The sequence below is a fragment of the Prinia subflava genome, chromosome 17 (assembly GCF_021018805.1).
Source record: "Prinia subflava isolate CZ2003 ecotype Zambia chromosome 17, Cam_Psub_1.2, whole genome shotgun sequence".
Taxonomy (NCBI): domain Eukaryota; kingdom Metazoa; phylum Chordata; class Aves; order Passeriformes; family Cisticolidae; genus Prinia; species Prinia subflava.
The window spans coordinates 14,279,630-14,291,639 of record NC_086263.1 but is presented as its reverse complement, the minus strand read 5'-3'; the positions used below and the strand labels follow the sequence as shown (position 1 = coordinate 14,291,639).

Here is a 12,010-nt window from a genome sequence, read left to right as displayed (position 1 = left end):
AAAGGGGGAAAACCGAGGTGGAGCGGCGGCGGCAAGGGACACTTCGGCGCGTCGCGGGGCATCTCGGGAGATGTAGTTCCGTGCCGCCGCCGCCGCGCTTTACGGCAGGACGTGACGGAGAGGGCGAGCGACAGCGGAGCGCGGGAGATCGGGGAGGTGAGGGGGGAACGGGGCAAAAGGGCGAAAGGAAAGGGAAAGGTCTGCCCCAGGTGAGGGACAGCCCGAGGGGGGATCGGGGGTGGTGAGGGGGCTGCGCTGCCCCGGGTAAGGCAGAGCCCGAGGGGGATCAGGGGTGGCGAAGGGGCTGCGCTGCCCCAGGTGAGGGACAGCCCGAGGGGGATCAGGGCTGGCGAGGGGGCTGCGCTGTCCCGGGTAAAGGACAGCCCGAGGGTGATCAGGGGTGGCGAGGGGGCTGCGCTGTCCCGGGTAAAGGACAGCCCGAGGGGGATCAGGGGTGGCGAGGGGGCTGTGCTGTCCCAGCGGTGGGGGAGAGGGCAGCCCCAGCAGGACAGGAGAGGGCGGAGGGACAGGCTGCGGGAGCCCCAAGAGCTGTGTGATGCCTTCTCCATCCCCGTGCGGCGCCGAGAGGCTGCCCCGAGCCCGCCGGGGTGGCCGAGCGGTGACAGCAGCCATCCATCCCTCCATCCCGACAGGATCCGGCCCGGGGGCGCGGAGCAGCAGCATGCCCTGGGCTCACCTCCTGGGATGAACCTCTACGTGCGGCTGTTGAGCAGGGGCAGGATGCTGCTCCAGCCCTGGCGCTGCTTCTCGCGGGCGGCGGAGGACGCGGCGCTGCAGAGGATCCGCAAGGTGCTGTGCGTGGCCGAGAAGAACGATGCAGCCCGAGGGATCGCCGAGCTGCTCTCCAACAGCAGGATGCGCCGGGTAGGAACACCCCACATCCTGCTGCTCCTCCCTGGTGCACGGGGACATGGGTGGCTTCGCTGGCTGGGGAGGATCCGTGTCGTGTGTGGCAGCCCCAGCACTCTCAGCAGAGCCTGGCATGGACACTTCGTGTCAGCACGTGGCACACTTGGCACTGTTTTTGTCCCTGAACACACGAGGGTGTAAGAATGGCTTTGTTCTGTGGATAAACAGCACTTGCCCAAATGTATTTGGGAGTCTCATGTCGCTGTGGTTTGAGGGAACTGATCTCCCTCTGCACAGGCTGCCTTCCCCAGGCACTGAGCTCCATGGTGAGGGTTCCATGGGTCATCCCCGGGTTAGCAGTGTGTGACAAGGGCTTCAGAAACTGACGCCTCCATTGGCATGCATTTCCTGTCTAAAAGCACCACTTCTGCAGCATCAGCAAGAGTCAGGGGTTTACTGGAGGTCACCAAATAAAGCAAAAACAGGCTGTGGTTTGGAGAAGAAAAATCCAAAGATTTCTACTCTCTGCTGCTCTGGTAACAGTTTGCATAATCACTGAGTGGCACATCCAATTGTTCCTTGAACACCTCCAGGGATGATGACTCCATTACCTCCCTGGGCACTTCCAATGCTTGATAATCCTTTCCATGAAAAAATTGTTCCTGATGTCCAATCTAAACCTTCCCTGGGACAGCCTGAGGCTGTTTCCTCTCATCACCTGGGAAAAGAGGCTGACCCCCATGTGGCTCCAGCCTCCTGTATTTGAATAAAAAGTATTACTGAGAACCTGGGCACTGACAGTTCCCAATCAAGGGAACTGTAAAAAAAGCAGTAAATACACAATCTAGAAACTTCCATGAGTCCCAGTTAGGTGGGAGGTAGCCTTGGGGACACTACTTGTCACTTGGAACAAGACAGGAGTTTGTCAGGAGTTTCTGAACACTGGCCAGCCCCATTAAGTAAATCTGTTCTTCATTATTCATGGGGAGATAAGTCTGGAACCGCTTCAGGAATGGTTTAAAACTCTCTTACCTTGCAAGTTACCATTTCAGTGTCTCCATAAATGATACAGGAGATTTCCATCCCCTTGCTGCAATTCCCATTACCTGGTTTTCCTTTGCCAGGTGCCTCTTGTGCTCCATCCCAGTGTGGACAAAGTGAGGTGGGATGGATTTGTTTCCTGTTAAAAAAATTAAGTAAAAAAAAATAATTAGGAATTTGTGTCCTGTTAAAAGCCAGAAACTCAGGAATTCTCCTTTTCCTTCCAGCGAGAAGGGTTTTCCAAGTTCAACAAGATCTATGAATATGACTACCAGATGTTTGGCCAGGTAAGAGTTTTCTCTCAATCTGCTGCTGGATTAATGATGTACAAACACTAATTAATAAAAGCCATTGGTCAGGAGTTACAAAACACAGCTCCAGCCATGGGGATATTCTGCCCAAAGATGAGGAAAAGTCAGATGTTGTTTTCTTGGCTCAACCCCCTGTTTTGTTGCTCTAAATCTTTTAACTTTTGGGTTTAATGTCAGTCAAAAATATGTTGCTCTTTAGAACTGAGAGCTTTCTACAAAAATTGAGGATAAGGCCACGGATAGAGCTTGTTATGATGTATTAGTTTTGATTGCCCCAGCCCTGGAGGTGTCCCAGGCCAGGCTGGATGGGGCTTGGAGCAGCCTGGGACAGTGGAAGGTGTCCCTGTCCTTGCCAGGGGGTGGCACTGGAGGGGTTTTAAGGACCCTCCCAACCCAAACCATTCTGGGATTAGCAGGAGAAAGGTGCCACAATCATGTAAATTGAGAACTAAAGGCAGAATTTGGGGCTGTGGGTAGTTTTTGGTGAATGATGGGCACTAATGTCCTTGCTCTGTCTCTTGCAGAACGTCACCATGGTGATGACATCCGTGTCAGGACATTTACTGGCTCATGATTTTATCATGCCCTTTCGCAAATGGTTGGTACCTCGTGCCCCTGGCAGGAAGGGCTCTGTCACCTCCTGTCCCTCAAAGGAGGGCTCTGTCCCCTCCTGCCCCTCACAGGAGGGCTCTGTCACCTCCTGCCCCTCACAGGAGGGCTCTGTCACCTCCTGCCCCTCACAGGAAGGGCTCTGTCACCTCCTGCCCCTCACAGGAGGGTCCTGTCACCTCCTGCTCTCATCCTTGACACTGCAAGCACCTCCTTGACACATCCTTGGGACACTGCAAGCTCAAAGACAAAGTGGCAGGGAGGGACTCGGACTCAGAGCAGGGTGATGAGTTCCAAATTCTATAAAAAATAGCCAAAATTTTATTTCAAATTCCTGTCTTCAAAGGACTAAAACACCCAATGACATAATACTGGTTAAAATACACCAAGGCAGACAGAGGGAATTAAACTGGTTTCAAAATGGGATGTGTTCCAAATTGGGTTTGTGTTCTTTGTTCAGCTAGGAGCTGTTCTGGGAAGCAAGGCGCTTTCTCTTACCTCCTTTTGTACTCAGGGCTTCAAATAGGACATGCTGCTTGTTGCCTTCCAGATTTGCTGTTTTCTCTGCCTGTTTTATTCATTTTGTTGCTTTTAAATGTTACTCAGCATTTCATGTGAACTCTCTGTTGTCTGAAAGAAGGCCTGTAATAAAACACATTAATTCCAGTACTTAGCACCAGTTAGTGTCGCACAAAAGGTGTTTTAGTTTATGTGATGCACACACACGTTTCTCCTCTGTTTTCCAGGCATAGCTGCAACCCTTTAGCTCTTTTTGATGCTGAAATTGAGAAGTACTGCCCTGAAAATTACCTGGATATCAAGGTATATCATGGTTAAGACTTCGAAACTGATTCAACAAATTTGGTTCAAAAAATTTGGTTCAACAAATATTGTCCCAGACAGAAGGATGATCTTACCTTTGTCCTTAACATCCATATTTGTGCAGTTTAGCAGAATCCTCCTACATTTTCTTTTCTATATATGCTGTTTATTTGTTACACTGAAACTCTTGTTCATGTACAAGTAACACAGTGAAGGAACAGCTAAAAATAGAAATGTTTTTTTCCAACAAGGTGGAATTGATGATTGTGTCTCAGTTTTACAAAAGAAGACATTTTTAGAAAACAGATTGTGGTACAATGTGCTCCAAGCCGAACTTTTTAACAGAATTAGATGTAAATAAATGACTCAATTCTTTTGAAAGCTGCCTGATCTCCCGAGACACACAATTACAAAATGTTATTGCAACAACCCATCTCCATGGATACGCCTTGCATTTGGTGTTCAGTGAGTCATTCTGCAATGAAGTGACAGAGCGAGTGGCCTGGAATGTTCTCCGTGTGCTGTTTTTCTCCTCTCAGAGAACCCTTGAACGAGAAATCCAGCAGTGCCAAGCCCTGGTGATCTGGACTGACTGTGATCGGGAAGGAGAGAACATCGGCTTTGAGATCATCCACGTGTGCAAAGCTGGTGTGTAGAGCATCCTCATCAGCCTCACTTCCAGTAATGCTTTAACAACTCCTTTAGCAGAGGCAGATTCTCAATTTCATTGTGTCCACATTAAATGCTGGCTAATTCTAATAAATATGTGGCTGTGATGGACCAGAAATGCATCCAGCTGTTGGGAAGCTGTAGAATCAGTTGACAGCATGCCCTCTAATAGCTGTTTATTAATTGCTCCTTTCCACAGCATGTTCTCTCAATAGCTGTTTATTAATTGCTCCTTTCCACTGCTCCATCAGTGTTTGGGTCACTCTGATTTCTCCTGTGTGTGTCTGTGGCAGTAAAGCCAAACCTGCAGGTTTTCCGAGCCCGTTTCTCCGAGATCACACTCCACGCTGTCAGATCCGCCTGTGAGAACCTCACACAGCCCGACCAAAAAACCAGTGACGCCGTCGACGTCAGGCAGGAGCTGGACCTCAGGATAGGCACGTGAACATCTGTTACTGTAACCCCCACACAAGGCAGAAATGCCCTCTGTACTCTCATAAACCTGATTTTTAGGTCAGATACGACTAAATGACCTCTTACATTTTACTGGAAATGTGCTCTTTGAATCAGAGGATCAACTCCAAGATAGAGTCCAACCTGTGACTGATCCTCACCTTGTAAACCAGACCAGAGCACTGAATACCACATCCAGATGTTTCTTGAACATCTCCAGGCTTGGTGACTCCACCATCTCCCTGGGCAGTCCATTCCAATGTTTACAAGGCTCTTCTGTGAAGAAATTCCTCTTGTAAAGAGGAAATTTCTCCTTGAAGCAAATATTAAGTTTATAGCTCATGCAGCACTGACAAGCTTCTTCAACAGAGTATTAAACCGAGTAAAATTAATTCTCAGAATATTAAAAAGATCTGCAGTGCTGTGATTATCATTCAGCACTGTTGTATTCAGTTGTGGTGCCCATTTTGTTTCCTCAGGTGCTGCCTTCACCAGATTCCAGACTCTGAGGCTGCGGAAGATCTTCCCTGATATTTTAGCAGATCAGCTGATCAGCTATGGCAGCTGCCAGTTCCCAACACTGGGATTTGTAGTTGAACGCTTTAAAGCCATCCAGGCCTTTGTTCCTGAAGCTTTCTACAAAATAAAAGGTATGTTTGGGGAAACACAGTCCTGGGCTCCATCTTCAAGGGTTTGATGTGGATAGAAAGGGAAAACATTGAAACAACTAACACAAAACCCTGCAGAGGTGGTTTCCTCTTCCTCTGCCACCAGCACTGAGCAGAGCTGGAAGGTTTCCAAGTTCCTTTGTGGTGTTTCCATTTTGTGGCTCCTCTGTCAGCCAGCTCTGTTGTCCATCACAGTGACCCACGACCATGAGGACGGCAGCGTGGTCTTCAACTGGAAGAGGAACCGACTCTTCAATCACACGGCGTGCCTGGTCCTCTACCAGATGTGTATGGAGGTAGGAAAGCTTGTGGTTAGTTACATCATCCAGATTCAGCCTAACATTCCCTGTATCTGTCTTGTTCAAGACTGAATTTTAAAGATCAGTTTGTGTAAACTCCTAAAGGAGATGTGGGTTTTGCTTACTCTGTTTAGGATCCGGTAGCGACTGTTGTTGATGTTGTGAGCAAGCCAAAGAGCAAATGGAGGCCCCTGCCCCTGGACACTGTGGTATGTTTGAACTCTGGGAAGGGTTTCTCTGAAAAGAGCTTTGAACAGATGTTTTACTCACTGCTCTGAATCATCCACTAATAATTTTGGGTTTTCTGGCTCTTCCCAACGCAGGAACTGGAAAAATTGGCTTCCCGCAAACTGAAAATAAATGCAAAGGAAACAATGACAATAGCAGAAAAACTCTATACTAAAGGGTAAGAAAGCAAGGCTTGGCTTGGTAAACTGAATTTTTAAAAACTAAATGGCCTTTTGTTCGAAATGGGAAACATCTTGGAGCAACTCTCAAATTGCTCTCCTGTCATTCTTCCTAAGGTTCATTAGTTACCCTCGAACTGAGACCAACATTTTCCCCAAGGAGCTGAACCTCTCTGCTTTGGTACAACAGCAGACACAGGACCCAAACTGGGGAGAGTTTGCACAGAGGATTTTGGATCAGGGTGGGCCAACCCCTCGGAGTGGAACCAAATCTGATCAGGCTCACCCTCCCATTCACCCCACAAAATACACCAGCAACCTGCAGGTGGGTGTAACCAGAGGGAGCCGGATGGCTTGTGTTGCTGATAAATAAAGATAAAAGCCTTAACGTGGTCACAAAATCACCCGAGATCCAGCTGGTTTTGTGATGTCTGGTTCACCTGGGAGGACACTCACCCTTCTCACTGTTTGACCTCAGGGCAATGAGCAGAGACTCTACGAATTCATCGTGCGCCACTTCTTGGCTTGCTGCTCTCAAGATGCCAAAGGACAAGAAACAACTGTGGAGATTGACATTGCCAACGAGCAGTTCATTGCTCAAGGACTCATGATCCTGGCCAGAAATTACCTGGAAGTGTATCCTTACGACAAATGGAGCGATAAGGTAATCCCTCTGAGAAACATAAGCGGGAGAGGCTGAAGTAGCCAACTTCAGACCTCTCTGCAAAACATCTTTTGATCATTTCTGGCTGTTTGCCTTTGTCCTGAGTGCATGGACAAGGAAGCAGTTTCAAAGAGATTCTCCTTCCCCTCAGGTTATCCCGCTGTATCAGAAAGGGTCTCGCTTTCAGCCCAGCACGGTGGAGATGGTGGATGGGGAAACCAGTCCTCCCTTGCTCCTCACAGAAGCAGATCTCATTGCTCTCATGGAGAAGCACGGCATTGGTCAGTACTGGGCAGAGGGAATTCCCCCCAGGGAATTCTCCAAACGTTGCTGCAGATAAGAAATCATTTAAGTGTGCAGAATAAAGGGATAGTGAGGGCAAAGTCAAACATCCTCAGGAGCCTGCAGGGTGCCTTCAATACCCAGGGGGATGGGCAGTTCTACATCCAGGGTGGGCTAGTGGGGCACGAGGGCAGGGCTGCTCCTCACCATAAGTTGTGTCCTTGTCCCTGGGCACAGCAGAAATCCCTTCTTGGCTCCTGATTTGAGTGAATCTCTCTGTTGCAGGGACTGATGCCACGCACGCCGAGCACATCGAGACGATCAAGACGCGGATGTACGTGGGGCTCACGGCAGACCAGCGCTTCCTGCCCGGCCAGCTGGGCATGGGGCTGGTGGAAGGTGAGGGCAGAGCCCTACAAAGATGGCACAGCCCTTACTTGCTCCTTCCTTTTGCTTACCATTCCATGTGTTCCTCAGGCTACGATTCCATGGGCTACGAGATGTCCAAGCCTGACCTTCGAGCTGAGCTGGAGGCTGATCTAAAACTGATCTGTGAGGGGAAGAAAGACAAATCTGTAGTGTTGCAGCAGCAGGTCCAAAAGTACAAGCAAGTCTTCATTGAAGCTGTGGCCAGAGCCAACCAGTGAGTGCTGTCTTTGCTCTCTTCCTTTTGCTTTGCTCTGCTGGGAGGTGCTGGCTGCTCATCTGGGGCCCAGCCTGCAGTGGGGGATCCTGTCACACTGTTTCCTTGGAATGAGGAATCCTGTCATACTGTTTCCCTGGAGCTCTGCCCCCTGTGTGTAGGCATTAGCATGGGAAAGGATGTCTCACAGCCTGGCACACTGTCAGGAGTTCCTCCCAGCTAAGGGTTTAAACCAGGATTAGCAGTTAAGATGAAATTTGGGGATGGCAACATGCACTGACCTCTGATGTACCCACACCTTTCCTGTTCCAGAAATGTGGTGCTGAGTCAATGGCTCGTGGAGAAGCTCAGGGGCTGTGTGGGGGGCAGCAGGCTCTGAGTCACTGCAGCACCTGGTTGCTCCTTGCAGAGACACTCAGGATGCTCTGCTCGTTTCTTTACAGGTTGGACCAGGCTCTGGCTCAGTATCTGGGAGAAGCTGCAGAAATTCCAGAGCAGGATGAGGTGTACCCAGCAATGCCCGTTTCTGTTCGGAAATGTCCCCAGTGCAACAGTGACATGGTCCTGAAGACCAGGAAGAATGGCGGGTTGGTGACCTTCCCTCTTGTAGCCTCCTCTGTTGGTTTGTGCTTCTCCAAGCATTCATTTACCTCCTTTGGTAAAAGCTTGGAAACCTTGGGCTGCAGCTCACTGACTCCACCAGCTACATGAGCTGTGTGGACTCAGCTCAGTCTCTTCTCAGGCAGGTATTTCCCCTGTAAAACTGCAATTTTGACAATTTCTGATGGCTGAGAAAACACGAGAATAGATCCCCAACTGTCTTGAGTTTGCCTCTTCCTCATGCAGTGCCTTTGTCCCACGGCAGGTTCTACCTCAGCTGCATGGGCTATCCAGCCTGTAAAACTGCAGTCTGGTTCCCTGATTTTGTGCTGGATGTGACCAGGGACGAGAGCATCTGTGATGTGTGTAAACCCCATCCGGTTCATAGGTAGGTCATGCCAGTTATCCCTTGTTGGACACAGGGGCAGAGACTCCATGGGCTAGGCTGGGCAACCATTTTCCATTCCAGTCTTGGAAAGCTGGAGTAGCACTTGGCCTGGGAATGGAAAGAAGAGGGGTTGAGGAAACTGGCCTCCATATAGCAGAATCAAAACAATAAATAAAAGTTCAAGTATAAATTGAGGTCTGTTGATGAGAAATTGGGAGATTTTGACTCCTCCTTTCCTTGCAGACTGAAGTTTAAATTCAAGAAAGGCAGCGTTCCCCCTGTGATGCCCCTGGAGTTCGTTGGCTGCATTGGAGGCTGTGATGAGATGCTGAAAGAGCTGTTGGACCTCAAGTACTTGCACAGATCATCCCAACCTGCATCGTCCACCCAGCCAGGGCATCACCTGCAGGCCAACCACTCACTGAACAGAGCCAGCAGTGACACCAGGCAAGCCAGGGGTGCCTCCAACCTGTCACGGGGACATCTGCTCTCCATCAACCCCTCCAGGACCCCCAGGGCTGCTCCTGCAGCTCCTCCAGACGACGGGAACGCCGTGGTGTGCAACTGCGGCAGCGAGGCGCTGCTGCTGACCGTGCGCAAGGACGGCCCCAACAAGGGCCGCCAGTTCTACAAGTGCAGCTCCAGCTCCTGCAACTTCTTCCTGTGGGCAGACGAGCAGCCGCAGGACGGAGGCGGCTCCGCGCTGCCCCAGCCCGCTGCTGGGAGAGCCCCGGCGGGATTCCAGCGCCCCGGAGGAGGGGGAGAGGCTCGGGGAGGCGGCGGCGCGGAGGCCGGGGCGCTGTGCCGGTGTGAGCAGCCCGCCGTGACCCGCACCGTGCACAAGGACGGGCCCAACAAGGGGAGGCAGTTCCACACCTGCCCCAAGCCCCGCGAGCAGCAGTGCGGCTTCTTCCAGTGGGCGGACGAGAACGTGGCGCCAGGTAGGGCATGCAGCAGGGTGAGAGGCTGCTCGTGAGCTGGACAAAGCTGTTTTGTTCAGCAGCTGAGGTCACAGAGGTGGGGAGGGGTCTGAAGTGTCTCTCTGGTGAGGAAGGACTGAGGCAGCTGGGCCTGTTTAGTGTAGAGAAAACACAGAGAGGATCTCATTAGTGCACGTGAATATCTCAAAGGTGGGTGCCAGAAGGATGGTGCCAGGCTTTTTTTGACGGTGCTCAGCAACAGGATGAAGAGCAATGGCCAGAAACTAAAACACAACAAGTTTGACCTCAGCATGAGGAAGAACTTTACATTAAAGGTGGCAGAGCTCTGGAGCAGCTGCCCAGACAGGCAGAGTGGTAAAGTGTCCCTCTCTGGAGACAGTCAAACCCAACTGGCAGGCCAGGGAAACTGTGCTGCTCCCTCTGCCCTAGTTTAGTACAGGGGAAGGGCAAGTCATTCTGGAGCTTTGATCAGAGATCTGTGTGGAAAGACGCTGAAAACAAAAATAATGACAAAATAAGGATGCAAAAGAGAGAACTGACAAAAAGGGACATAACCAGGTACCAGAGGGGATGTGGTCTGTGATAGACCCTCCTTCTCCTCAGACATTTGGGCCTAAAGGGGTAAAATGGAGTTTTCAGAACTACTTAAGCCCCAAGTTCTTCTCTGCCATGTTTTGCTTCTCTTCAGCTGCAGACCAGAGCATGCAAGCAGGCAGATCAGCTTCCCCTGTGCTCCCACAGGTCTCTAATGCTGCTAGACAAATGGGTAACATTTCACTATTCAGACAAGTCTGAAGCAAATGCAGGTTCAGGAATCATTTGAGAATCCTCAATCTGCTATTTTGAGCTTACCTTGTATTTCTCACCTATTTATGTTTTCAAAGATCCTTAAATTCAAGTTGTTTATCTCTAGGCCCTTCTGGAGATGACTCTTCGAACCACTTTGGCAGCAGTGGATTCTCCAGAGGGTTGGGAAGCAAGGCCAAGAGACCAGGCAGTCTCTCCTCAGGATCTGCTGCCAAGAAACCACGGACCTGCAGCATTTGCCACCAGCCTGGGCACACAAGGAAAAACTGCCCTCAGAACCACTGAGCTGGGATGGACTCTGAGAGCCTGCAAGGACCAGGGTTGGGAACTGCAGGAGCCACCTCTGCCACAAGGAACTGGACTCTGAAAAAGTCCCTTGAGTGTTTTTTGGAGGGTTGCAGGCTGCTCCTGCCAAGAGATGCCATTTGCTACAGCAAGGGTTCAACCTTGGGAAAGTGGTTCCACTACCAGCTTTTGTTTCCAGCTGCTCTTCTGCTGAGCAGATTGGGAAAGTCTGAACATTTCAAGGAAGCACTTGGAAGCTGAGTCTGTGGAGAAAACTGCACTGGATCGTCCCCCTGCACCATCCTGGTGGTTGTTCCTGGCCTTTCCCTGCAGGGAAGAGCTGGATCAGGGCCACCAGGACACACCAGGGCTGCCGAGCTCTGCTCAGCCCCTGCCTTTCCACAGTGTGGAATTTAAGTTCCCTTCTAAGTTAATGTTACCTGAGCAACGTTCCCCCTTTTTGTCACCCTTACCTACCTGCCAGTGAAGGAGGGTCAGGAGCAGAGGAGCTGGATCTGGTGCTTGCCTTGGGAGGAGCTCAGCTGCAGGGCTCAGGAAATGCCCTCATTTTAGATGGTTCCTGAATTTGAAGGCGAGTTCTTGCTCAATCTTTGAGACATGCCTTTGTGATGCTGCTAGCTGATGAAAGTTATTTTTGTCAAACCAATGAGTTTCTTATTAAAATATTATTTAAATTTTAAATTTGATGCAGTGACACCTTAACTCTGCCTAATTATTTCTTCCTACGTAAAATAGTAACGCTTTTACTGTGAAAGCATCCAGCCAAATCATGCTCTTTCCTATCACTGGAACAATACAGGAGCTTTCTTGGCAGAAACTCCCCACAGTAATTTAGAAGCGAGCTACAAAGAGATGGGAAAAGTGGTTTTTATCTCACCAGCTGCATCTGCTGACCTGGGACAGACAGACAGAGCTTGCTGAGCTGAAGAGAAGCTCTGTTGTCCTGTTCAGAGTTCAGGCTGAACTCCCTGGGAAGCCAGGCTGCCTCTTCCCTCGCTGTTGGGGCTTCCTGAGTTCATCAGAGGAGGGAGATCTGCAGGATTCCTGTGTGCTCTGCTGCCAGGACCTCCAGTGCTGCTCAGGACCTGCTCCTGGGCACAGAGCAGTTCCTGGGTCAGCACAGAGGGGACAGGCAGGAGGCTGCAGCACTTGGAGGGCAGCTGGAAGCAGCACAGGTCTGAAAGAGAGCCTGGAAGCCTCTCTCAGTCCACTGCTATCAGGCCTAAATCC

At 50.5% G+C, this 12,010-nt stretch overlaps 1 protein-coding gene across 1 annotated transcript; it reads left to right on the top strand.

Moving 5' to 3' along the window:
• Positions 1-22: 22 nt before the first annotated feature.
• Positions 23-11,485, top strand: TOP3A (DNA topoisomerase III alpha). The gene is made up of 20 exons (XM_063414771.1): positions 23-156; positions 654-885; positions 2,139-2,198; positions 2,747-2,820; positions 3,578-3,653; positions 4,193-4,301; positions 4,616-4,759; positions 5,255-5,425; positions 5,639-5,739; positions 5,877-5,951; positions 6,066-6,148; positions 6,267-6,474; positions 6,628-6,813; positions 6,965-7,094; positions 7,381-7,494; positions 7,573-7,738; positions 8,182-8,325; positions 8,604-8,726; positions 8,970-9,667; positions 10,581-11,485. The coding sequence occupies exons 2-20, from the start codon at positions 706-708 to the stop codon at positions 10,757-10,759; spliced, it is 3,021 nt and encodes a 1,006-aa protein (XP_063270841.1). The 5' UTR covers positions 23-156; positions 654-705; the 3' UTR covers positions 10,760-11,485.
• Positions 11,486-12,010: the final 525 nt, after the last annotated feature.